The sequence below is a fragment of the Carassius auratus genome, chromosome 29, assembly GCF_003368295.1.
Source record: "Carassius auratus strain Wakin chromosome 29, ASM336829v1, whole genome shotgun sequence".
In the NCBI taxonomy this organism is placed as follows: domain Eukaryota; kingdom Metazoa; phylum Chordata; class Actinopteri; order Cypriniformes; family Cyprinidae; genus Carassius; species Carassius auratus.
The window spans coordinates 16,610,267-16,635,710 of NC_039271.1; the positions used below are offsets into that span (position 1 = coordinate 16,610,267).

At 39.5% G+C, this 25,444-nt stretch overlaps 1 protein-coding gene across 22 annotated transcripts in view; it reads right to left on the reverse strand.

Moving 5' to 3' along the window:
- Positions 1–25,444, reverse strand: part of LOC113048230 (CUGBP Elav-like family member 2) — a 137,897-nt gene that overhangs the window by 70,614 nt on the left and 41,839 nt on the right. For 6 of the 22 annotated variants that reach the window (XM_026209903.1, XM_026209907.1, XM_026209902.1 and 3 more), the window contains exon 1: positions 19,008–19,256. The exons of 1 other annotated variant lie outside the window; for it this stretch is intronic. In XM_026209903.1, the coding sequence (XP_026065688.1) occupies positions 19,008–19,150 (143 nt within the window). In that variant the 5' untranslated portion in view covers positions 19,151–19,256. Of the gene's footprint in view, positions 1–10,354; positions 11,092–19,007; positions 19,260–25,444 lie in introns of those variants that run through there. 15 more of the 22 variants (XM_026209896.1, XM_026209899.1, XM_026209900.1 and 12 more) reach the window with 8 other exon arrangements.

Genomic DNA, 25,444 nt, shown 5'->3' on the forward strand with positions numbered 1-25,444 from the left:
CACTTATGTGGGTCTTGTATTTTTCTTCCTTCACATCAGAATGCATTTTCCGGTCAGAGTCAAGGTTGGCCATGACAGCGCTCTGCCAAAAAACTCTTCGTATGCAGTGCCCTAGTTTCTTCAGGGTAAGAGAAACAGAGAGAGGCGCAGTGGAAGTGAGCGCAAGGTGGGATCGGTGTCATACACCGCTACACTCGGTTGAGCTTTGGAGAGGCGTCAGTAGCGTAGCTGTCCAGAGGAGGTGAGGTCTGTCTCCTATTCCAGCTCTGAGATCTACCGCTGTGCCCATGGCATCTCCTGGCTCAAAGCCCCGCAGGGCTGTTCCCCATCTGGGAAGCTGCCTGAAGGGTTCAGGGGCTTTGCGGCAGCCAAGGTTGATGTCTTGATGTGATTTAGGGGAAATGCAAAGGCGTGTTGGGGGTCCCAGTCATGGGACTTGAAAAATGATTAATGAATATTGAGCTTAATTAGTATGGAAGTCTCACATAGCCAGAATTTTGACGGGATCGGGACTGAGCTACAGTGTAGCGGACGTATTCTATCCAAAAAAATGCCCACTTAAACAGGAAAAGGCAGACGCAAAGTGACTAACCACACCTTTTTAAATGTGAATATCACACCATAAAGTCTGTTTGGTTTCCATGTATGCCAGGGGTGTCCAATCCTGCTCCTGGAGGGCCACTGTCTCTAACCCTAATTTAACACACATGAACCATCTTCAGATTCTCTAGAAATATCCAAGCAGGTGTGTTTCTGCAGGTTGGAGCTCAATGTTGCCAAGTCTGTGGTTTTCTTGTGCAATTGGGCTACTTACAGTATATATTGTTGCTACAGGTTGTTTTTTTTTTGTTTGTGAGTTAAAACAACCTCAAACCTCCCAGAACGCAATTTTGACAGATGGGAATACCAAAGGAAAAACTTGTTTGGGCTAGTTTTAAGCTATTTTTTTATAGCAATTGGGATGATTTTGTTTTGCATACTTGGCAACCCTGTTGGAGCAACCCTTCAGAGGACACTGACCATCCAGGATCAGGACTGGACACCCCCGGTTTACGTGGTGTCTTACTGGGTAAATCTCAACCATACAAATTCCCACTCCACATAATGTGTATAATAAACATCAAATGTTTTGTTTTGGCTGCTATTTTGTCATGTCGCACACCAACCAATGTAGCATGATTCACAGACAAATGACTTATGATTGGTTTCTTCAAATCAACTGGAGTCGCCAGTTTGAATCATTGCATCTGAAGGTCTAGACACACCAAACTGACATCAAAAAAACAACGACAACGAAATCAAACTTTGATCATCTGCTTCAGGACCAAAAGGTTGTGCTTGAAACCATCTTCTGTGCCTGCATGGGAGGAATTACTCTCCATACCAGCAGGTGGCAGTATTCACCAGAAGACCTGGCACTATGCATATACAAATAGTGCAGAACATACCCATGATAAAAGGGCCCATAGATGCTCAACGGCAGCCCAACAGTGGCCGACAAAGCGTCTGGCAAAATTGAAGCTTGCCATTTTGAGTAAGTTCTTGTTTTGTATTTACTATGCATCAGACATTCAGTGAACCATCTGACGCTATTAGCATACTTTTGATGAGAAATAGGACAAACCCACATAAAGGGATTGGACACCAACAAACCTATGCATATGTACACACAGGTGTGAGGTGTGGATTAGCCTGTTAGAAAGCAAGGGCTTTGCTGGAAGGCTTTTGGTAAGGGCTGCCAGGTTGTTGATTCCTTGTATGTGTGCATAAGTGTATTTGTGTGACTTTTAGCGCAGTGATGGTTGCCTTTTAAATAGGCAGCATAAATAAATCCTCAAATGTTTCCCATAATCCCACATTCTGCTCCCTCTAGCTACAAATAATGAGCTCTCCTTCTGAAGAGCCCAATCAAACAAGTAAAACATTTGAGAGAGAAAGAGAGGGAGAGAGAGGGAAGACATGACAACATTTGGTATGAAAGGAAGCAGAGAGAAGATGTAAAGATTATGGAACGCCGTGGACAGAAAAAAAGGCAAAGGGAAAAACATGAAGCAGCAGAGTGAGCAAGAAAAACAAGGCAGGGAAAGACAGAGGGAAAAGGCCCATGGAGACTCATTGAGGTAAGCCTCGACTTTGGCAAATGCAGCCACGCAGATGGAGTGAATAAATGTTGGACAGGGATCTCACATCACTTACAGAGAAGGGGGGGGCGGGGGCTTATTGGGAGAAATAAGAATCAGGAGGGAAGACAAAAGATCCGATGCAATCGTGCACACAAGCAAATCCAGACTGACAATAATTCAAGCCAACCAAATGAACTTTAAACGAGTAATGTATTTGACTTTCAACTGTAATGCTAATGGTGATGGAAAGCATTCGCTGTAAATTTCCCATTTACAATTAATTATAAAATAAATTAAGTCATTTTACCACTTTGCATAAGCTATTTAGCCTAAGCAGGCGTGTCATGTCAAAAGTATTGTAGGATGATTAATCTACCAAACCGCTTAGGGTTGCTGCTTTGTTAAAATCACTAACCCCAGTTACGAGCAATAATGAAGATGCGGCCACTTTATCAAAATGTTAGTGAATTTTCAAAAAAATGCAAAAAAAATTAATAAAAAAGGTCCATTGCCTAATAGTGTAGCAATGTATCAAGCACCGTTCCCACAGCAATCAATTTCACTTATTCCCTGCATTGGTTCCCAATGAAAAAACTGGAATTCGCCCCCAAAATTTCGGTAAATATGACCGTGCCTAAGGATTGCCTCAGCAAAACATTTAGTTCATTACAGTGTTAATTTCGTTGACTAAATATTTTCGTCATTATTTTCGTCACGAATATATTTTTGCTGACGAAAACGAAACGAAAACTAAAATAGAAGGCACTGATGGAGACTAAAACTATGACTAAATTGATTGACATTATCGTCAACGAATAAAGGACGAGACGAAAATAGACTGTGACGAAAATCAAATCAGCAGACGGGAGAGATGCGAGGAATGAGCAAAAGAACCGGCAAAACAGAACAGACTGCATGAGAGAAGAGAACCAATCAGAGCCTGACTTATTGAGACGTGAAGCGAAGGTTTTCGGCATTCGAAGAGGTGATAGGGACTTTAAGCAACAGCCTCTGGTGGAACGGCAACGCCATTCTGGCGTTGTATTGCGCCTGCGCGAATTTAACTGCTACTTTGTGACGTTCTAATTTAACGGTCTACTACGGGAGAACAGCTGATTTGCCAGAGTCGCTACAACGTGAGAGGTTAGGTAAATAAATGTTATGTTTTTAGACTTATTTACATCATACAATATTAAAAACTCCTCTTCTGACAAAAGATTGTCATTTAACGCCAAAAGCAATCCTTCTCTTGCTTTTTTAAATTATATATTTTTTTTGGATCTCAATAAATGAATTAATGCTGCGTTGCGCTGTTCTGTTTTACCGTTGCTTAGTGACTTTTACGTTCTTGGCTACAGCGGTGTGACGACAAACTTCCGGTCGCTGTAGCCGTTCCATTCGCAGCTGTTGCTTAAAGTCCCTACTGTCTAAAAGAGCGACAAAATGTCCACAGCTCACTTCACGTTTGACGACGAACAAAACAAAACAAAGTGTAAAGCACGCAGAGCGCTCATTCGTGGCAAGAACACAACCAATTTGAAAAGACATTTACAGACGAGCCACCTGGGCATTTTCTCAAATGTAATTTTACAACGATGTTCTTTTGTTTATTGAGCTAAGCAAAATTGGAATAGTGCAGTGCGTAGATGTTGTAGCATTAAATATTACGAACTGAAAAGTAATGTAAAATAGCCCCTTCTTCAAATTAGATGCGAGCACAATACTAATACGTAATATCATGATAAATACATTTGATTAATACTAATGTTTAGTATATTTTATAATGTTCTACTTGTTGACAATATCACAAATATTTCTATATTAGTCATGTGAAACATGAATGTTCACATCCTATCATTATACATACAAATCTAGCAATATTGTAGTATTTAAAACATACAATATTGCTAGACAAATGAATACCTTATAAAATCTTGTTACTTTTTTTATCCACCTAGCTGCCAACTTATTAAATATTTACTTTAAATGTATGCACTTATTGTTCAGCTCAGCTGTAAACTTTAAGGTCCTGGACTTAACTTTATTTTTCTTTTATTGATGGTCAATTGGCAGCTAGTTATTGTTTATATTATCATGACAGTGTTTGTTGCTGCATAAAAGCTTTTGAATCGAAATAAAGACACAGTTGTGTTGAAATAAAGTTGAATTTGTGTTTTATATATTTTGGTTAAGTTTGTTTCCTATACCAGCTGTAAAAAATTGTCTAGTAAATCTGTTATTGATTTTAGTCTTATTTTAGTCGACTAAAATACCAAGCAATTTTAGTCGACTAAAATACCAAGCAATTTTAGTCGACTAAAATAAGACTAAAATTAAAACAAATCAGATGACTAAAACTTGACTAAAACTAAAAAGAATTATAGTCAAAAGACTAAGACTAAAACTAAATTAAAATTTTGTGTCAAAATTAACACTGGTTCATTAGCCTAGTTGAACATTATGCAAATACATACACTTGGCACATTAATAAAATAATAATTATATATACACCGAATGCAATTTTTTTGGCCAATTCCAATTTCCGATTTTACGTTAGTATGGTCTGCTGATACCGATTTTTACCGATTCAGATTTTTTTTTCTAAGAGATATAAATGACAGCATATGCAAACAAAAATCTACTTTTCTTCTACAAAAATGTTACGATCGGAGACACAGGAGACAAGAGATCCAAACGCAGTGTGGTTTAATGTGTAATCCAAATCAGAATCCAACAAAGCAGGGGTCAAAACCAGAGATCAATCCGAAACAAACAAACACTAGGGATAGGAACAGCAACAGGAACAGGAACTAGAACCAGGAACTTGGAAAGTGAGGAAACTGGGTGACGGAAAGAAAGGACTCCATGAAAACAAACAGAAAAAGACTGGTTATTATAGGCAGGGTAATGACTATCAAGTGAATAATCAAGGGGTCGTCGGAGAGAAGAGAGCCAGAATGCGTGGCTGATGTTATTGCCTGTGCCACTGGTAAAAAAACGGATTGGCTCGGAATCTGAAAGAAGTGAGACTGATTGGCTAGACACCGATCCGTGCCGATCAAGAAGAAAATCGTCTGATTCCGATCCCTAGCTGATCGATCGGTCCATCTCTAATAATAATCAATTTAATCATTTAATATATTTAAATAAAATAATAATATACATTTTCATAAATGAACAAAACCACATTCAACTAAAATGGTCACACATGAATATCAGCTATTTTACAACTCCAAGCAGATCATTCAATCAGACGTCTGAACTATCTGCTTATAACAGCAAAAAAAAAAAAAAAACTGAATATATGATCAAATAGCAGAGATTGGAACTGATTCTGTAGAATGACTGAAACTGGAATAACAAAAAAAAGGTTATTTTTTTGGGTCTCTTCAAAGCAACTGGAATGTATTTATTTTACTTTTTGAAAGGCCAGTAAACATGTCTGTTTTCAGTTTGTGTGTGTGTGTGTGTGTGTGTGTGTGTGTGTGTGTGTGTGTGTGTGTGTGTGTGTGTGTGTGTGAGAGAGAGAGAGAGAGAGAGAGAGAAAGCAAGAGATTTCTATGGTTCCAAGGTCACAGGGGAGAATGTTGTTCATCAGTTATAAAGGACCCTAGACAAACAATCTTGCCTTGACTCAAGTCAGCTTTTCAGCAGCTGAAAGCCATCGTCACGAGTGCACGCGTGACCATAGACAGAAAGAGAAACATGCTTGTCTCTCAGTGCAATCAAAGAGTGGAATGTGCGTAAGATGAAAAGACTGAGTAAATGAGAGAAATGAGGAATAGTGACAAAATAGTCAGCAAATACAGACAACAAAAAAAAGATTTCGTCATTTAAATAAGCGCTTTCGCAGCTGGTGGGTCACAGATCTTTTCTGATTGGTTCTTAAAAAGCAAAATGTAAATCATAAAATGCAACTACATAATAATGCACTGAATAGCAAAAAAAAAACAGAACTAAATACAATCTACGTTAAAGGGATGTAAATGCACTTTGGTGGTATCATTAACAATTGTACATCCAAACAGATTCTACAATGCAGACTTGAGAAAGGAGGCAAAGGTGCTAATATGGACAAATTGTGTTTCCGTGGCCACAAAATCCTCCAGCCCCATCAATCATCCCCTCATCCATCACTTTCACACATATGGGCCGGCTAACCGCAGACATGAGTGATGCAGTACCTCTTGCACATACAAATGCACATCTGACCCTGAAACACTACACAAATTTATAACACTAAAAGAAAAATATTTAAAAAGTCAGTTTCACCTATTCACTTTCTGGATGCCTATGACTCTCCGCCTAAAACACCATCGTCACGAGTGCACTTGATGACGTCATCGTCACTTGATGAGGCTTTTTGAATGGGACATCAGCCAAGGAAGTTACTGCATTTTGATGAATGATTACGAAGGCAAACATATTAATAGCATGCACTGATAAATCGTGCACAATAAGACCAGGAACGTGCATTAAGAAAGTCAATTTTGATTACATGATGACTTTAAGGTTGGCTGATTGAGTGTGTGTGCCACAGCTCCTCAGACTTGTTAATCATCCCTTTATCTTCCAGCGATTTCTGGAATGAAACTGCTCCCTTTAAGCGCTGGGGGGATCTCTACCCTCCCTCTGTCTTTCCTGTCTTCCTTCCCTTCCATTTATGTCTCATTCTTTAGGTTACCAGCAGATGTGAGGAACCACTCGAACAGGTCATAAGTCAAAGGTTACAGACTTCCCAGAGTTTCTTGAAGATAATAGTGGAAAAATAAAGTGTCTGTTAAAGGGAGAGAGACAGAGAGAGAGAGAGAGAGAAACTCCATCTCCCCAAACAATATAAGTGTTTCTGAAATGAAGTCAACTACTAAGCGACGTAATTTCCCCCACATTAAAAACCAAATAATAACTTACATTAACTTGACACAAACTTCCTTTTGTGCTTAAATGTTTATTTTATTTTCATTCTCGGAAAAGACTCTCTCTATGGAGGCCTGTTTCCACGTTGACCGAAACCTAGTTGTAAGATAAAGATTGAAATCATAAATAGCTGATTGCGAGATGTAAAACTCCCTATTGTGAAATATAAAGTTGTGGCGGTGGCTTCTGGATGAGCACGAAATGAAACAAAATCTAGCGATTTTCAGCGATTTGTCTCAATTTGCATCATATTTGCAAGCAATACAACCAAATTGCGGACATCCCCTCCCACCAATCCTCCAACACATCCTCCAGTGGGATGAAAAACAAGTTCCGTGAACCCCACACCAGAACTCTGATCAGCCCCGTTTTGTCTTACACAATAAGAGCTTCTTTGTGTCCTGGAGGACCGCTGGAGTGTTCTCGGATCTAAAATTAAGTTAGCCTGTCAAATGACTTCACTTTGCTGCAAAACAAAAAGCTAGAGTCCAGAATCAACAACAAAGTTGGCAGCTGAAGTGGCTTACGACAGGCAGAAATGTAAACTGCGCAGTTGGGGATTTAAGGGACAGGTGATTTATATTCTCACTCGAGTGTGCGTAATGTTTTTCTGGCAGAGAGGTGAGCGGCTTATCACGGAGTGAAGAGAGAGATTAGCAAGTATTCACTCGCTGGAACACAAGGCCAGCTGGATGCTGCCTGTCCACCTTCTTACGTGTGTGTGTAATGGGAGACTGATAGCAACACCTTGTCACAGAAGTGATAGTCCACGCTTATGGTGATCTCGCCCCATCAGCGAATTCACCTACAAGTCTCAAGAAAAGAGGCACACGGGGACAGCAGGAATACAAGAGAACCAACCTAGGAGCTGAATGCAACAGAAAGGCCCCCACTCAAAGAGAATCATTCACGAGTGAATAAAAAAAAAGGGGCACATTTTGTCCAAGATACTATTGGCTTGAAGGCTTTACTAAGTTGATAAGAACTTCTTTTGTAATATATTGACAAAAATCCGGGCGGATGACGTATGGAGGTCAGCTTCGGCATGTGCCACTCAGAAATCATGCACGCAGAAACACAGCGGAGAGGTTAAAACAAAACAAGGGTCGCTAATTAGAAGAACAAAACGAGGATTTGTAAAAAAAAATGGTCGGAGGACGATATAAGCCAAGAGGCTTATCATTTGCTAAAGAAGGGAAATTTTGTTTCTTTTGATCCTGTAAACATACGTTGGTTTTAACAAGACTCAGCGGCGCATGCAACACTGACCACATATGTCATGCTCCCGGAACTGCTTCTGTCTACATCTGACGGCTCAAGCTAGATTAAAGTGATTATTACATTTTGAATATGGATTTTTTTCTTACAAAAACGCATCAAGTCATGGAAAGGCGCTTTTTATTTCAGTTCTTTTGGACTGATATAAAGCAACACCCGCTGACTGCAATGGTGGGGCTTGAAAGATCAAAAGACAATTTTTAATATAACTCTGACTGGATTTGTCTGAAGTCATGTATACCTAGGATGCTCTGGGGTGAGTAGAACACAGCCTAATTTTCATTTTTGGGTGAACTAACCCTTTAAGAGAACAGTCTGTCCAGTGTTGCCAAGTCTGTGGATTTCCATCTGAATAGGACACTGTTGCAGCTGGTTGAAGCGACCCCAATAATGTGATATTTAGTCCCTGGAATAGTAATAGGGGAACCCCCCTATAACTTGTATTTTATCCCGAGAAGACGGGATTGTGCTAGTTTCGAGTAGCGATTGGGTGGGCTTTGTTTTGAAAACGTGGCAACACAAGTTCTGTCTCAAATTGTTCCTAAAAGTGTGGTAAGATATTAACAAATAGCAGATTGTCACACACTATATCAAGAGAATAGCCTGTAGATAAGAAAAGTGAGGATAAAGGTGGGCAACAAGAGAAATTCTCACCACAGAACAAGACCTCATCAACTGGTAGTTAGTAGTTAAAGCAAACGGACGTTAGTGGGACAGCAGCAGCGTCTGTGAAGAGCTCGAGCTGCATCAAACTATCCCTCGCGCCCTGAAACGCTGTACTTCCAAGCGAATTACGTGTCCTGCGCATGCTTTAATCTGATTTCAACAACACATGCCACGTAACAAATCAAATTTGAAACAACCCAGATACAGAGAGTTGGAGAGGGGGGTTAGAGAGAAGGGGAGTCAGTCACTGCGCATTCCGATGGTTTAAAAGCAGAGACGGAGCGGCGCATGTTCTCAACACCGAGCTCGAGCCATTTCAGTCACATGCCTCTTATTCATGCACGAGATGAAAAGGATCAAAAGCATTCAACATAAAGCATTTATTCATCTATTTATCGCTCCGATGCATGAACTATTACATAAAGAGGGGAAAACTACAGTAATGCACCATTTATAATATTTTTCCCTAAACTGATATATCTATTAAATGATACATTTGTCCATTACAATAAGAAGATATCGTAAAATATACCATATGTGCATTATATATATATATATATATATATATATACACACACATACACACACATATACATATAAATACAAACACACACACACGCACACACACACACACACACACACACACACACACACACACACACATATATATATATATATATATATATATATATATATATATATATATATATATATATATATATATATATATATATATATATACACACACACACGCACATACACACACATATACACGCACAGCCTACTTTTCAACCATGTATATATAGCCTAAATATTATACAACAACATCAAATCTATTATGGATGTGCGTGCACGAGCAACAAAGGCGTTTTAAAGTTGATAAAATATTAATGAGTCTTAAATAAACAAGCATAACAACTGAAACTGTGTTCCATCCTATGATCGAATCTACCCCCAGAAGCTAGTATCAAAGTAACCCAGTTTCTTCATACCGCATGCACTTTTTTATCAGATGTGATAATCAGTGGACCATTACATTTAACTTCATCTTCTCGCGTGGTGATATATTACTGCTACACTGACTACTCCCTGATACAATTTCGCCCATGCACTGCAGATCAGTTTATGTAACGTAACAAAACTCTGAGACATGATTCGGACTGTCCGATCCCGGAACACTAAACCCAACGTGTTTATTTCCTGAATGCGTTTGAGCAGGGGAACAGTATGCAGTTAAAAGCAAAACCAACATTAGCACCGTCAGCCCCGTTATCTGATTACTGATAACACAACGCTCGACACACTACCGCGTGCCCTATTTGTCAACAGATGACAGAAGAGAGCAGTGAGATAAACAGCTAAACGCTTACATCCTTTCTCCGGCGCTCAACAGTCGTCCTTCTACCATCATCTCGGGTAGAAAATCCAGATTGTAGGACGAAGTCATGTTAAGGCTGCCCGTGTTGTGCGCCGCTGACTGGATAAAACGCGCCCGCCGTCCGCGGGAGCCTGCCTGCCGAGTTTGGGCGCGCGAGACGGAGAGGGACAGGTGCAGCGGCGCGAGCGGCTCTGGACACGCACACACTCACTGCGCTTGTCACAGTCTTTTCCGTTCCCCCATTAGAGGGTTTTTCCTCAACAGTCCCTTTAAAAAAAACCTTTATTCTCAGACAACTAGCGCACCGGAGCGTCAAGCACCGGGAAGAGAGAGGCGTGTCTGCTCGAGCTGCTGCTGCTGCAGCGAGTTTTTAACCAGTACATCTATGAGCTGTATATGAATGAAATTCTTAATGAAAGTATCCAAACCGGTCCAAACGCAAAAAACAAACAAACAAAAAAACAAAAAAACATTTGTTATCCATTCAATGGAAGTGGATGGGGACTGGAGCTCTAGAAAAACACCACAATATGAATCTGCTGAAAAATTGCCCTCTACAACAGTTCTAAAATCACATTTGCATAGATTCAAATACAACACTCACAGATATAATGTTATTTAATTAGTTAAAAACATAGTTCACCCAAAAAAATGAATTAATTCTGTTCCAATATGACAATAGAACATATTTTGAAGAATACTGGCAACCTAACAGTTGACTTCCATAGCATAGAGAAAAAAAAAGAAGAAAAATACAATGGAAGTCAATGGCTACCGTCAACTGTTTAGTTAATAACATTCTGTAAAATATATTGTTTAGTGTTTAACAGAAGAAAGAAACTCACACAGGTTTGGAACAACTTTGGGGGTGAGTAAATGATGACACAATTTTCAATTTTCGGTCAACCACCTTTGTAAACATCTCTAGTCCCCTTTCACTTTCATCGTAGCCTGCAGCTCAAAATAACTGAAACAAGCAAACGTATTCATTTTTTGTTCAACAGAAGAAAGAAACGCATACTTGATTATGAACAACCCAGTATTTGACATATTTGAGGGCAAACTATAGCTTCTATATAAAAAGCAGCCTTGCAGAAACGTGTATTGTTCCTAATTATTGAGATTACCATGGTATAAAAAGTCGTAGACCAAAATAAGGTTGAGAGATGATAAAGAAACCTCTAGGTATTGAAGGTTTATTGCATCAGCATATTTATTGCATCAAATGGTGAATCTAATACGAGGCGCATTCCCATTTTACTGTGCTCATCCGTTCATGCGTATGAAAGAGTGCATTTTCTTTTTGTTTTCCCCTCGTGTGCCCCCAGGGGAAGGGGGTCTCGAGCCGGAGCTCTACAGAGCACGTGCAGGAACTAGGTCATGGGAAACATACCCATGCTTAATGCATACACACACATGGGGAAGTGGAGGACATTGTGCTTTGCATTCTGTAGCACATGGCCACGTCAGATAAAAAGATCTGGGATTGTACTTCCTGAATTAGGAACCATTAAAAACTGCATTGCTTTGCAGTTTATGACTTTAAATTGTCCATGGTAATTAGATAACAACATAATCAGCCAAAAGCTTCAAAACAAAACAAAAATCCATAATGAGTCATGCTTGTCTTTAAAGACCAAGCGCAATGAAGGATTTCAGCTGTCATTAAAAAGCAGTTGCGTAGAATTAAACTGGTATAACCAGCAACAAATAGCCAAATTAAACCCATAGAAAACAGTTTGGCCAAATTGCAATAGGCAAAACATGGGTTGTGGTCTGTTATGACCTGTAGCCAACAATGTACTAGTATTTGCATGCGTTCAAGGGAGGTGTTTGTGTATGCAAGGATGCACAATCAATATTTCCTTCTTACTGTAACATTTATGAAAAAAACAAAAGACAAAACTAACCCTAGAGCCTGCCCTCTAGAGACATTTTAGACATAGGCCAAGATTTCTGTAATGATTTTAAACAAATTATGATACTACGCAAACTGAGCCCCGTGACACGTTTGAATACCGCCTCCAGCTTGGACAGTCGAGCAAAGGTGACTCATAAATAAATAAATAAGTAGGTAATATACAATCATTTCTGACATTGCATTGCATTATTCAAGTCAATATGTGTAGGCCTAAAACCACCAACACAAAATAAAAGTACTTATACAGTCCACTGCCCTAAAATATTAATTTGTGCATCAATTACAAAGGGGAAAAAAATCAATTTAGGAGTGAACAAAAAGAAAAGAAATGCATTGTGAGTTCTGGACAGGCTTATAAACATTCCGCTGTCCTCGCACAATGTGATATCTGCTACCTTGAGCAAATATACCATTACATAATGGATTGTGCAATAAAGAAGCAATTTACGAATGCTTGGCATTGCTGTTACGCATGTTATGGAGATGATGAATTCACTAAACGGGTTTCTGTCTGAAGAGAGAATTCAGCAGTAAACCTAAAGCCAGCCAAAGCTTCGACGAAAGCATTATGAGTGAACATGAAGGAAAGGACGTATTGTAGACTGCTAACGCAAGCAATCTCCTTGTATGTGCGCGCAGCTCTTTGATGTGAAACAGACATTTAGAAAGAATAGTTTTGCTTAATAAGGTACATTTCCATGCCGTCCAAATATACATATTTTTTTTCTGCTAGCTTCTCTGTTTTTAAATTCACTCCTTTTCTTTAAAACTAAGCTCTCTGAAGACATGGCAGTCAACCCGATGTAAATAAACCCAAACTGACTTTAGAGCTAAACGCTGACACAACTTAGCACATTACTAGATAACCTGCACAGACGTAAACAGCACATAGAACACTTTGTTTATAGTCTTACTATAAATCTTACTGAGTTTTAAAGAGCTAATAGGGGCAAATGCAGAGCCAATTTTAATTTTTTTTTTGTCCCAAAACTGTCTGATCTGCTGTGGAGAAACACGAGGATCGAGCTCTGGCACCCTGTCCGTGGAAAAGCGACAACAAGGATAGAGTGATTTCTCAGGATCCCCATTTTACTGATATCTGGCAGGTAGCGGGGACAATTTACGTGTGGTATTAAGCAGCTTAAGCAGTGCGGAACAAGAACCCAAGCTACAGACCTTCATGTCGCCCCCTGAACATCTTTCAATCGTTCTGGCTTTCTGGCTGTGTCCTTCTCTTGGGGTTAAGAAGTCTGATGAAAGCACTTAAGGGCTGATATAATTCCCTCTCACAGAAGATAATGGAATTTAGCCACACGACGTCTTTCATAGGGGCTCCCCTCTTCCTCTCACTCTCTCTCTCTCACACTCTCAGGTCAAAGGTTTTCCTGTTCGTCCTCATGCAGCTGTAATTGTTACTCTGTTATCTCTTTCTGTTCTTTTATTGTCACTTTTTGTTCTTTTCCTTACCTTCTCCGCAGAGGTTTCGGGGGAACAGCCTGAATATTTACACTTGCCCCGAACCTGCTTACTGCATTACTGTTGCCTCGCGAGGTAAGATGATGCGAGGTAAAACTATATTCACATTGAGCTCCCAATGTGTTCGCATCCTATTCACGCCCTTGTTCCGCCTCATTTTCTTGGGGTCCTTGTTCTCTGGGATCTCTCTCTCTTTCTTACACCTTCTCTCTATCGCTACGCCTCTCCCATTTGGGTCTGGACCCAGCTGGCCTATAACACGTATTGATTGACCATGTAAGAGGAGAGCAAGAAGACAAGAGAGAAAGAGAGAGAGAGAGAGAGAGAGAGAGAGAGAAAGGCAGGCCTGGCAGGCTCCAACGCACAGAGACAAAAATAGTACACCAGGAGTTCAAACTGAATAGAGAGAGAGAGAGAGAGAAAGGGGTGGGGGCAGGGACAGTAGATAGATTGGGGATAAAAAGAAAGAGTATATGTTAAAGATGGCAGATATGGGGCAGGAAAAAAGACAGCGTGTATTAGGGGTGGTCTTAAAAAAATCAAGGCAGCTGGAAAAGAAGGAACTTGTAAACTTGGTAAATGACAAAAACTCTCCTTTTCCATTGCCCATCTCAATGGTATTTTTGGAGGGAGGGTTTTTAGAATGAAGGGGTGTATCTAATTGAGCAAACAAGCCCAGTATAAGGTCCAGAACTGCTAACTGCTATTGCTTAGAGCACATTTAAAAAGCAAAGCTGTAAGTCTACATAGGCATAGTTGAAAAACAAAAACAAATCACCTCTACATTTTTTGCAAAACTGCATAAATGTACCTATACATATTCACATATCATACAAAACACTTTTATCGTAGTGTATAACTAATATGTATCCAGTTATGTAGTAAACTTGCCTGGTAGCTCACCTGGTACATTTGCAAATGCATTATGGTAGGTGGTATAATTTTTCCAAAATGCATTAACTTTTATCACCGATCACCAGACAGTTTCCAACCTGCTTCGATATGTACAACAATTAACATTAATTATAAAACATTGCCAGATTCATGTTTATCCATTTTGGGATAAAACAGAATGCACTGTTAGCACCAAGCCCTGGACATTTCACATTGTAAGTGTTGCAAAATGTGCAAGAAGCAATTTAATAAATGAGTCTTAAGTTGTTAGGTGTGACTTTAAAACCTCTAGTTCCAATTCCAAAATCTGATTGGATGAGCAATATTCTAAATATCCAGTATATGCACACCACATATTAGTTAAACTCATGCAAAAAGTTGCACCACATTTGAATGTCTAAACTACAGTCACTCCTACATGTAAATAACATCCATTGAGAAAAATACAAAAATATATAATGGTATAGCAAAATCTCTATGTTTTGATGTCTTTCTATTGTTAGGCATTATATACATCAGCCCTAGCCTATAGCCTTTTGCATGCATGGATTTAGACAGAAAGATAGGCTGTCAGTAGTCTGACAGAAGAGTGTTTGGGCTCATGAATTTTTGATAAACTCATGGATTATGTAAAGCAGTGAGCGTGCTCACATACATATGCATGCTCTCAGTTATGCCATGATGCATACTATTGATAATTTGCCTCAGGTCATATATTTTTCCCAGATAAGCGCGCTTACAGATGATGTAATGAATGTGTCATTACACATCAGAAGAACTAAACAACATGCACAATGTTCTACTGAAGCTGTATGCCAAACATGTGAGGAAAGATTGGAATGCTAGTTCATTGTCTAGTCTCCAGCAAATTACAGTAGTATGTGAACTGTTCTTACCATAATGTATGTGTAACAGACTTTTTGCTTTCCGATTATAGCTTCTGTTACATTGAAATATTAACTTTTGCTTCTAGACTGTATGTGACAGCCAGACCAGATCTGATGTATACTCTAATCAAAACTTACCACTCAGCCGAAATAATAATTAATTTAAATTAATTTAAAAAGATAATAAAAATAAATAAATAATCATTTTAAAAGCATCGTTGATTCAGTTCAGAAAATCGGTCTGAATGATTTGTGTGTGAATTGGACAGATGTGGTTCTAAAGTTTAACACAGTAACTCAATGATTCAGCTGCAATGGTTAAGAGCTTAATGAAGGGGAATATGTATCGAAGGGGAAATCTATCACTTTTAGGATACTTGTATCGTACTTCTATGGTGTCTGTATTGAAGCTTGAAAGCCTTCATTCACTTTCAATATATAGTACAAAAAACAGTCAAGTTGTTCTCCAATATTCAACTTTTGTGTTCAATGGAAGACAATTCATTGAGTCAACTATCCATTTGAACTGTTGAAATGTTTCTAACTAATGATCTAAACAATAACTCATGCGGTTTAATGACACATTTGATGGTAGCGCTATCACCCTCTTGAGTACAGTGGTTTGCTTGTGCATATGTGTAAGCTCGTCAGTGTAATCCGGGATCACTAGCCTGTATAATCTACTACATCAACTCGACCCCTGTTGTTTACATTATCCCCATGCCAACCAGCAGTAATGCTATTATGACAGCACAGGACATCAACAGGCTATCATATTGCATTCCAGCCGCTTGACGCTCCTCTAATATTATTTTCACATGCTTCTCTCTTCTCTCCTATCGACATACAGTAGAACTAAATCTGCCTCCTAAATCATAAAACTGCCTAACTAACTTCCGCTATGACAGAATGCCAACCTCAAAGTGATTTTTACCAAGTGCAATGAACCTTACTGGTTTAATTGAACAGGTCTTGGGTAGCAAAATGGGAGTTTAAATAAATTTGCCATTTCTCTCCAAGACCTACATTCATTAAGGAGCCTTTCCCCCCTTTCCTTTCTCTATCCATCTCACCCCCTTTCTTTGTTTCAATGTCCCTCCCCCCATTCCCCTCATTAAAGCGGGACCCTGAGAGTGCTTGTCACTGCTTCTCATTTATTTTCATTTAAATCCCGCGCAGCTTTATTGAGCCACAGCTTGGCGGTGGGCACCTTGGGATCGGTGATTCTCCTAAAACACAAAACCACCAATTTCTGCAACACACTCGCACACATATCTCAGAATGCAGAGTGACAGCAGCCCATCACCACAGACACACATTGGCACAACTGCCATGGCCTTGTTTTACCACAATGAAAGGCTTTCCAAGCCACTAATTGAAGAGTACAAACTCCAGTGTTTATAGTGGAAAGTCGGTGGTGCTGTACGAACGGTTTTAGGAAGATAGTGTAAGCTTTCATGATGGCCTGTGAAGCGCAAACTGACCTGGTGTCATCTGTGATTACTTAACCCTTCAACTTCCTGAGAGAAACACATTCAACCTTAGCTAAAGCATTTAAATAGCCTTCTCAGCTAAAGTCTTCAAAATAACACTCACACAGGCAAGGCTTGATAATCTCATGAGCTACAGAAATCTTTTTTGGGCATCATAAAATGAACATTTGATGACTAAAAATGGTATCTAGGTAGGCATCTCACTTGGTTTTAAAACTGTGATGTCCAAAATCGATGTCTGGGTAGGCAGCCCACTAGGTTTCAGAACACAGATAGCACCACAAAAGACATTTCAGAGATGTTCGATATCAGTAATATTACACCAAACGATCAATCTTAAATAAAGTCATTGAATTTCAAGTTATCATTACAGTACTTTCGGCCACGATGGATTGAAGTTAGGCACAACGGCATAAATCGATTTGAGTCCTCAGCGAACATCGCATTACACCAACTGCCAAGGGCACGTGCAATAGATTTATTTACAGTCCTGTCATGTACAGATTTCCCATGTATATAGTCCTGCATGTAGCGCCATAAATCATTTTTTCATCAAATAACCATAAATGTTCTCAAGATCATAGATTCAGCCCCAGCTGCATTGGGATATATTTGTTAACATATGGTCATATTTCTCTTATGAGCTTGCCTATGCACACGTGTGTGTATGTGTGTGATGGTTACGGACCTGTACAGCACAGTTCCACTTGACATATCTTTATTACAGGAGGCTGTGTTATGGCATAGGTGTGTGTGTGTGTGTGTGTGTTACACCAAAGACCTGTCCGCAGTCATTGGAGAAATTCATGTTTCTCGGAGGCTATTTTAAAAGCCATTGAGCACAAGCACAATGAATGAGTAAAAGGCCATAAATCTACTCTTTAAACCAACATGGCCGCCTCTCTGGCCCAACTAATGCTCTCACACCCCATTACACTCTGCACATTAAACGCCTGCGTTATTAACCGGCCATAACCCTGGGATAAAAAACCAACCCGACATGGCCTGATTAGCACCCTTCTCCACTTTTAGAAAATGGCCAGAGAGACAGAGACCAAGAGGAGAGGAGAGGTAGAAAACAAGCCACAAAGTGAGTGGCAGCCTCATTGTCTGGGCGTCCCATTGTTGAGAATGCTTTCAGCAATACCCTCCCTACATCTCTCCAACGAATCTCCCTCTCTTCTTCTCTCCAGACCCCTCCACCCCCTTCTAAATCCAATCATCAGAGAGGCATGCAAACAAAAGCAGACATCTTTCTAGCGGCGGGACGGGGCTTAACCCCTCCTGCTTGTCCCTGACTTTGTTTAATACGATTATTACATCCAAATAAACTCCTAAATTAGGTGTTCACAAGTGTGTTTTCACACTTAAATGTATGCAAATATACTCGCACACTTTACAGGGTGCAGTAATACAGATTAGGACCACTTGCGTGGAAATGCGACTGGAATAAGTGCAAAAAGGTGACTGCAATAAGTGAACACACAAGCACAATTTTACCATCAAGGATGAAGTGTCTCTTTCTGCAATTCTGTTTCCCTTGCAAACAGACACACATACGCATTATCCTGCATGCATGCACGCGCATCTTCAAACACTTCTCTATAGCTGTATCAACTCTTCAGTCTTTTAAGAGACTCCGATTTGAACCGTAGGGAAGAGAAACACGAGTGGGAAATGTTGCAAGCTGCACATTTTTACGGCTGGCAAGACAAGTGCAGGCGGTACAGCGCAGGCAGGGTCTCGCAATTTGACAAGAACACAACTGCATGTATGCTCCGCTCAAACGGCCTACAAACGGCATGTCAACGGACCGCGCCAACAAAACCGCAGGGCTGCCGTCAACCAAACATTCCTGAAACGGCTCGCTGCATGCCTGCAGCCATGAACCACAGCAAACCTTTCGGAGCTAGCTGGATCTGTGTGTATGTGTGTGCATGCATGTCTTTGTGTGCTGTCCAGGGACAGCTTTACCTCAGCAGCAGTTCTTCTGTGCTCCTCATGGAGACAGCGCTGTTCGCGGTGGATGGGTATCGCATGCTGTCCACACACACACTCGGCACAAAGCCCAGCTCAGACGAGTGCTCCAACATCGCCGTTACTCCGAACGCAAGCATGCACTACACACTCACACAATCCTTGTGCTTTCAGTTGTGGCGAGTGTACGCTGGCCCTTTCTCTAGCGTTTGAATCCTCTCTCTCTCTCTCACACAGTAACACTCCCACCCATCCACCCTCACCGGCTCCCTCCTCCTTCCCCTTGTCCCTCCCTCCTCCCGTCTGATTCACTGGGCTGTGATAACCCTTTCTGACAGCTCATGTTGTTTTTGGGCCAATGCTAGTGCTGTTAGCCTGGTGCTGGCTAGCACTGAGAAGCCTGCTGTGGTCCAGGATGCCCAACACCCCTTAGGAGAGCTCGTATCTTGTATCTGTACAAGAATAACAACTAAAGAAAGTGCCATTTGAACACCTTAAAGAAGTAGGCGAAACTATAGACAGGTCTGGTACAACAATTTTGTATCTCTCAAGAACGTCCATATTTGTCCTCATATTATTTGTCAACATATGCAATAGAAAGGCAGCAGAGATGGACACAAGAATGTGTCTTTTGTGAATGACCCTGGGCATATTAAAATAGGTTATGCGGAAGAAATGTGAATGAACCATACTGAGAGGTCTACTTAAAGAATAACTTTGCTTGTTTTGTTTGTATTGCTACAATGTTGACACTTGGTAGTATATATAAATGTTAGCTGCATCCAGATACTCCTTGGATATTATTAATTGGCAAAAGTCTACCAGATGATGCATATGATGTGTGAATAACATGGTGAAAGAGCAAGATTGTTCATTTACCATGGTGATGAAATTATGGTACAATTTTTTAAAAGGTTATACCGTAAACTGGACTTGTCTTCTCTTGGTCTGAGTGTTTTATCCCATTTAGTGTGCCAAGTTTTGAAAAAGTTCAGTGATTCAGGGTTAGGTTTTGCATCAATGCTACTCATGAACTTTGTTTTTTTGTGTTTTGTTTCTTACTGAGACAACCCCAGAGACTTTTTGAGGACCACTGTTTTGCTAAATTAGTTTTGCGGTGGGAAAGCAGAAAATCAACAGGGACGTGGATTAAGGTTCTGAGTGTAAGTGTTTTATGTGCAGTTCTAAGAAGCCCATTTTTGCTCCCAATGGGCACATTTTGTTAAAGAGTCACACTCATCTGAAAATAACCTCTTGTCATTGCTCTTTCTTTTCACCATCTGTGCTTACCCCTCCATCTCTCTCTCATTCTCTCTATTCTAGAAAAACATATTTACCTCCTCTCTCTTTAAAAGTCTCCTCCCTTCACAAGTTTCTCACTCCCTCTCTTTTCCAAATGGCTGCAGATCTGCCTGTTTAAAAATGCATTGTGTTTATTACGGCTCATGAAAGTTTCATCGCGAGAAAAACACATCAGAGGATCAAGGGCACCGATTCATTAAAGGACAAAACTTTGCGGTGCACCTTGCACTTTTGGCTATGATCGTTCACAACACTTGCAATAATTGCCAGAGTAATTTGTTTACCAAACACCTGCGGTCCTGAGGTGCCCCATCAATGTCCTATATCTGTACCTACTGCAATATATGCTGACCCCATAACTTCAAACTCCTCCTACGTTGATCTGGAATCTGCATTATGCTGACCAGAGTGATTCCGATTACAGATGTCACGCAAGTGAAATTGGTTAGGAGTGTAAAATAACCAGTTCCAAATGCTTCATCTGCCACCTCCTTTTCTATCTCTCCATCTGTCTTTTTCTATCGTCAGCCCCTCTGACAGTCTCACATGATCTAGTAAGTCTAAATGTAATTGTTGTCCAGCATTGAGTGTTTCTGAGTGGCAGGCATATAGTTAAATGTGGGCAGGAAACTTAACAGCTAGATGAAATGCCAAATGCATTACCAATCATTCAAACAATTTTTCATTGTGACTCGCAAAAGCATGTTATTTTTTGGCAATTGTTTAGCAACTGGAAAATCTACCCTTCTGTCTGCGTGAGGGTTGAAGTCAAGCTGTTACTGACAGCCAAAAATAAAATATATGCCAGGGGTGATAACTGGTTTCCTATGATCTATGGCAATGGAATTTGATTAGTCGAGTCTGAGGCAGATGCCTGATCACACTTAATAGGTTTAGTCCATAGGGCCCATTATGAGTGATTAGTGTAATAGAAGAGAAGAGAAGAGAAGAGAAGAGAAGAGAAGAGAAGAGAAGAGAAGAGAAGAGAAGAGAAGAGAAGAGAAGAGGACCACACTCAATTGGTTGAGTCCATAGGGCCCATTATAAGTGATTAGTGCAATATAAGAGAAGAGAAGAGAAGAGAAGAGAAGAGAAGAGAAGAGAAGAGAAGAGAAGAGAAGAGAAGAGTCCAAATGAGATGAAACAGGATGAGAAAAGATAAAACAAAATGACAAGAGATGTGACTAGACGGGGAAAGACAAAAAGGGTATAGACAACAAAGATGACGAAATAAGGAAAACAAAAATTAAAAGGAAATGGGTAAAAAGGAAAACATGAGGTGAGGCAAGAGAAGAAAAGAAAAAAGAATAACAAGAGGTGAGACAAGATGAGATAAAATGAGAAAAGAAGAGACAAAATGAAAAGGAAAGAATAGAAGTAAAAAGATGAGGACACAAGAATAGGAAGGATAAAATGAAAACGGGAATTGAAATTAGATGAGACAAAGGGAAAATAATAAGACAGATGAGAAAAGATGAGATCAAATGAGAAGATAGACAAGATGAGACAAATAAAATGATAAGAAGAGAAATAAAGAGACGAGTACACAATAAGATAAGAAATGAGGAGTGACAAGCTCAGAAAAGATGAAAAGAGAAGTGACTAGGCAAGACAGAACAAAAAGCTATGCCGAAAAAGTGTTGTGAGAGAGATCTTTGCATGTATAGACAGTGCCCTGGGACAATACACACACACACACACACACACAAAGGCAAAACAGGCCAATTATAAAATCATTTACAGTCCATCGCACAAACATAACATTCTCTGTCAAATAGTTGTATTGCATTTACAGTTTGATGAAATGACCTAGTTAGAGTATCTTCCTGCCTCTCCATCCTCTGTACTTTGCTGCATTATTCCCTCTCTCTCAATCCTTTATTCAGTTTGGTCTGTATGACACTATACCGTTCTGCTGCGTTGAATACCTACTCTCTTTCTCTCACTCTCACTCTCTTCTGCCTAACTATCTTGTCTATAACGGTGATTAAAAGGTCAATGCCCAACTCCTAGCCATAACAGCCCATCTTGAATGGCTGTCTATGTGGCAACTATTCACTAGGCTACTCTTTTGGGTATTTCATCTCAGAATAGTCCTGAAATGTCCAGGTAAAAACTGGGTTTATTGTTCCCTCAGGTGCTTCCAAATACAGTCTTAGCAGGCACATTGTGCACATACTTGAATTGAAAAACAGTTTTAACAGAACACAGCCAAATACAGGGGGACGAGATGTTTTTTTTTTAATATCTAGGCTTGTCGCCAGTTATTGATAAGTACAATATTAAAAAGACATAAGACATTTTTACAATGGCACAGTGACACAAGATCAATTTTAACTTAGTCACAGCCGCATTCAGACTCTGTTCACTTACTGCAGCAGTATTTGAAGTCATTCATCTGTTATTGCATGATAATAATATTGTAATAATATTGTAATAAGCAGTAAAAACAAGCAAAACTGTGATTTGTCACTTTACGTCTCAAGCAGACAGTCTCTTCCTATCTAAATGATTGGTTCTTGGCCATTATATGCTGTAAATGGAACTATACAATGGTAGGTTGTAAAGGGTAATGTGCTTCCAGCTGGTCATTAAAAAATAAATGCATAAGTATGATCAGGACCCTGATTTGGAGTCATTTTTACCAGAAGATGTTCTTATAGCGTCTAAAGCTTCTAAGAAAATGAAAAAAAAAAAAAAAAAGTAAAAGAGTAGCACCAGTTTCAGTAACCTGGATGAACGGTCTAATATATAAAGCTGTTATGAATTATTGGTTCTATTTGACCGTTGAATGCCATGACTAACCAATCGGAATCAAGTATTCTGGAGGGCAATAATAGAAGGGTAAAATAAAGGGCTGTTCACATCAAAGATGATACCTGTAACCATACCTATATGGGCATTCACACCAATAGATGATAACATTCTGTTTATTTAAGTGAGAGTGTCACTTTAGATGGTCAATCTCTTTAAAGTCGCATGGATTCTGATTGGCTGCCATTTATGTTTTACATGATTCAAACAATATTGTTTGTCTGTTACGGTATCATTGTAACACTGGTGTGGTAATCGTCCTTGATGTAAACAGTCCTGAAACAAATGACATTTCCTTTGAGAACAGCTGAACGATGGAGTTTTTGGCATATTTTGCATGACATGCACTGGACATGCAATGCCATTTGTGGCACCAATAGCACTGAGACTTTGCAAGTGTGTGTGTGTTTCCTAAAGCAGGTCAGGCTGACGCAATTCACAGAGGCTCTGCCTTTATTATTAAATGTTATTGAGCCTTAAAAAGATGGAATATCAAAGGAATATCCCAGAGGGTGGAGAAAGGGACAACGAGAGTGAAATGTAAGGTGTTTTTGAGAGTTCTTGAGCTAACATTAATAAAATAAGGATTACCTGACGTCAGCACTATGCCATTTAACCTATTCAAAACAGCATTTGGCTCTCTTTGACCGCCACTTTCAGATTATTTTACCTCCTTTTGTCTCTCTGTAAAGCCTAAAAACCTTTCATCTCTATCAGAATGTAGCCCTTGTGTGACCCTCAGGAAAAGGAAGACCCTCAATTCATTCCCCCACTCTTTCTCGTTCTGCAGGAGGAATGCACCAAAACACAGATGAATAATTTAGTTTTTAGTTTTTTCTTTAAAGAAAAGGTTTGACGCAGCAGTTTGGAAGAAATAGCTGCTATAAAGCATGCATGAGATACACGAGTCCACAACCAGATTGCTGATATGAAGAATTAATCTTATCTTTAAAACCCATGACAGGACAACATGAAAGAACGGCGATGAATGGTTCTTAAGTTTGTAGCATTCGGATAACCCTATTACGGAGATGAGTTGAGATAAATCTCCTATTGTTCCTGTGAGAATGTTATTACAGCCAATCAAATACAAACAGTGCCCCTTTTTAATTCAAGACAACCAATCTGCAGAGATTAAAGACACAAAAACCCAATCCTTGAATGACAGTTAGAGTGAAATGTTCGATGAGCATTAATGACTATTCATGATGCTGTTCCTGGCAGATCAAAGGTTTGGCAGGAACTGTGTGTGTGTGTGTATATATATATATATATATATATATATATATAGGAAAGAGAGAAGCTCATAAGAAATTTAAAAGCTTGTTAATCTTCAACAGCTGGTGCGTCTTGAAAACATATAGTAGAGACTTAAATGGGACCCTGTGACTGGATCCACCAAAACTTAGAAAATATAAACTTAGGCTTGAACCTTGGGCCATTTTTTAAGAAATTTTCAGTAGCACTTTATTTTACAGTCCTGTTCCTTATGTACATACAATGTACTTATTATAATAATTACAATAACTATGTAATAACTAGGTACTAACCCTGAACCTACCCCTAAACCTAACCCTACCCCATGTAGTTACCTTGTATTACCAGAACTTTCTTAGATAAATACACTGTAAGTACACTATAAGTACATGGAAGTACACGTACTGTAAAATAAAGTGCAACCAAATTTTCTTACCACTGGAGCAATTGATATGATCAAAGCAATTCAAGCTATTCACACAGATCATCTTGCTTTCAAAAACCATATGGAACAAAATTAGATTGGAAGAGAACTCTAGAATTTGAAGGCGCATTTTTCGCATTTGAACTTCTTTTGTTTAAAAACATAGCATGCATGGCGTAAGACACTGATAAACAACAAGACGTAACAACATGGCCAAATCCATGTGTATTTAGTGACTTTTCTTTGCAAATATTTATACATGCTTGTGATTTATTCCATTAGCTCATGAAATATAATCAATATTTAATTCAATTAAAAATGTAAATCCATAAATAAACAAATATTAATGTAATGTAATATAATAAGATCCTATCCAAAGACCTAACCCAGGCCAAAACCTGGTACTGGTTTGTGTGGTTAAACCCATGATGGATGTGATGTGATGTGGTCTAACCACAGAGCTTGTGCTCACAAACAGTTTAAGCTGTACCAGAGAGGATTTTTTTTTCTCCTTGTCCTCCCATTCACACATGCACACGTGCTTGAACTTCCAAGTGATACACAGAATAAGACAGCCAGTCGGGCATGTTCTATTTTAAGCTATTAGCAGACAGAAATTAATTTGTCACCTTCCATT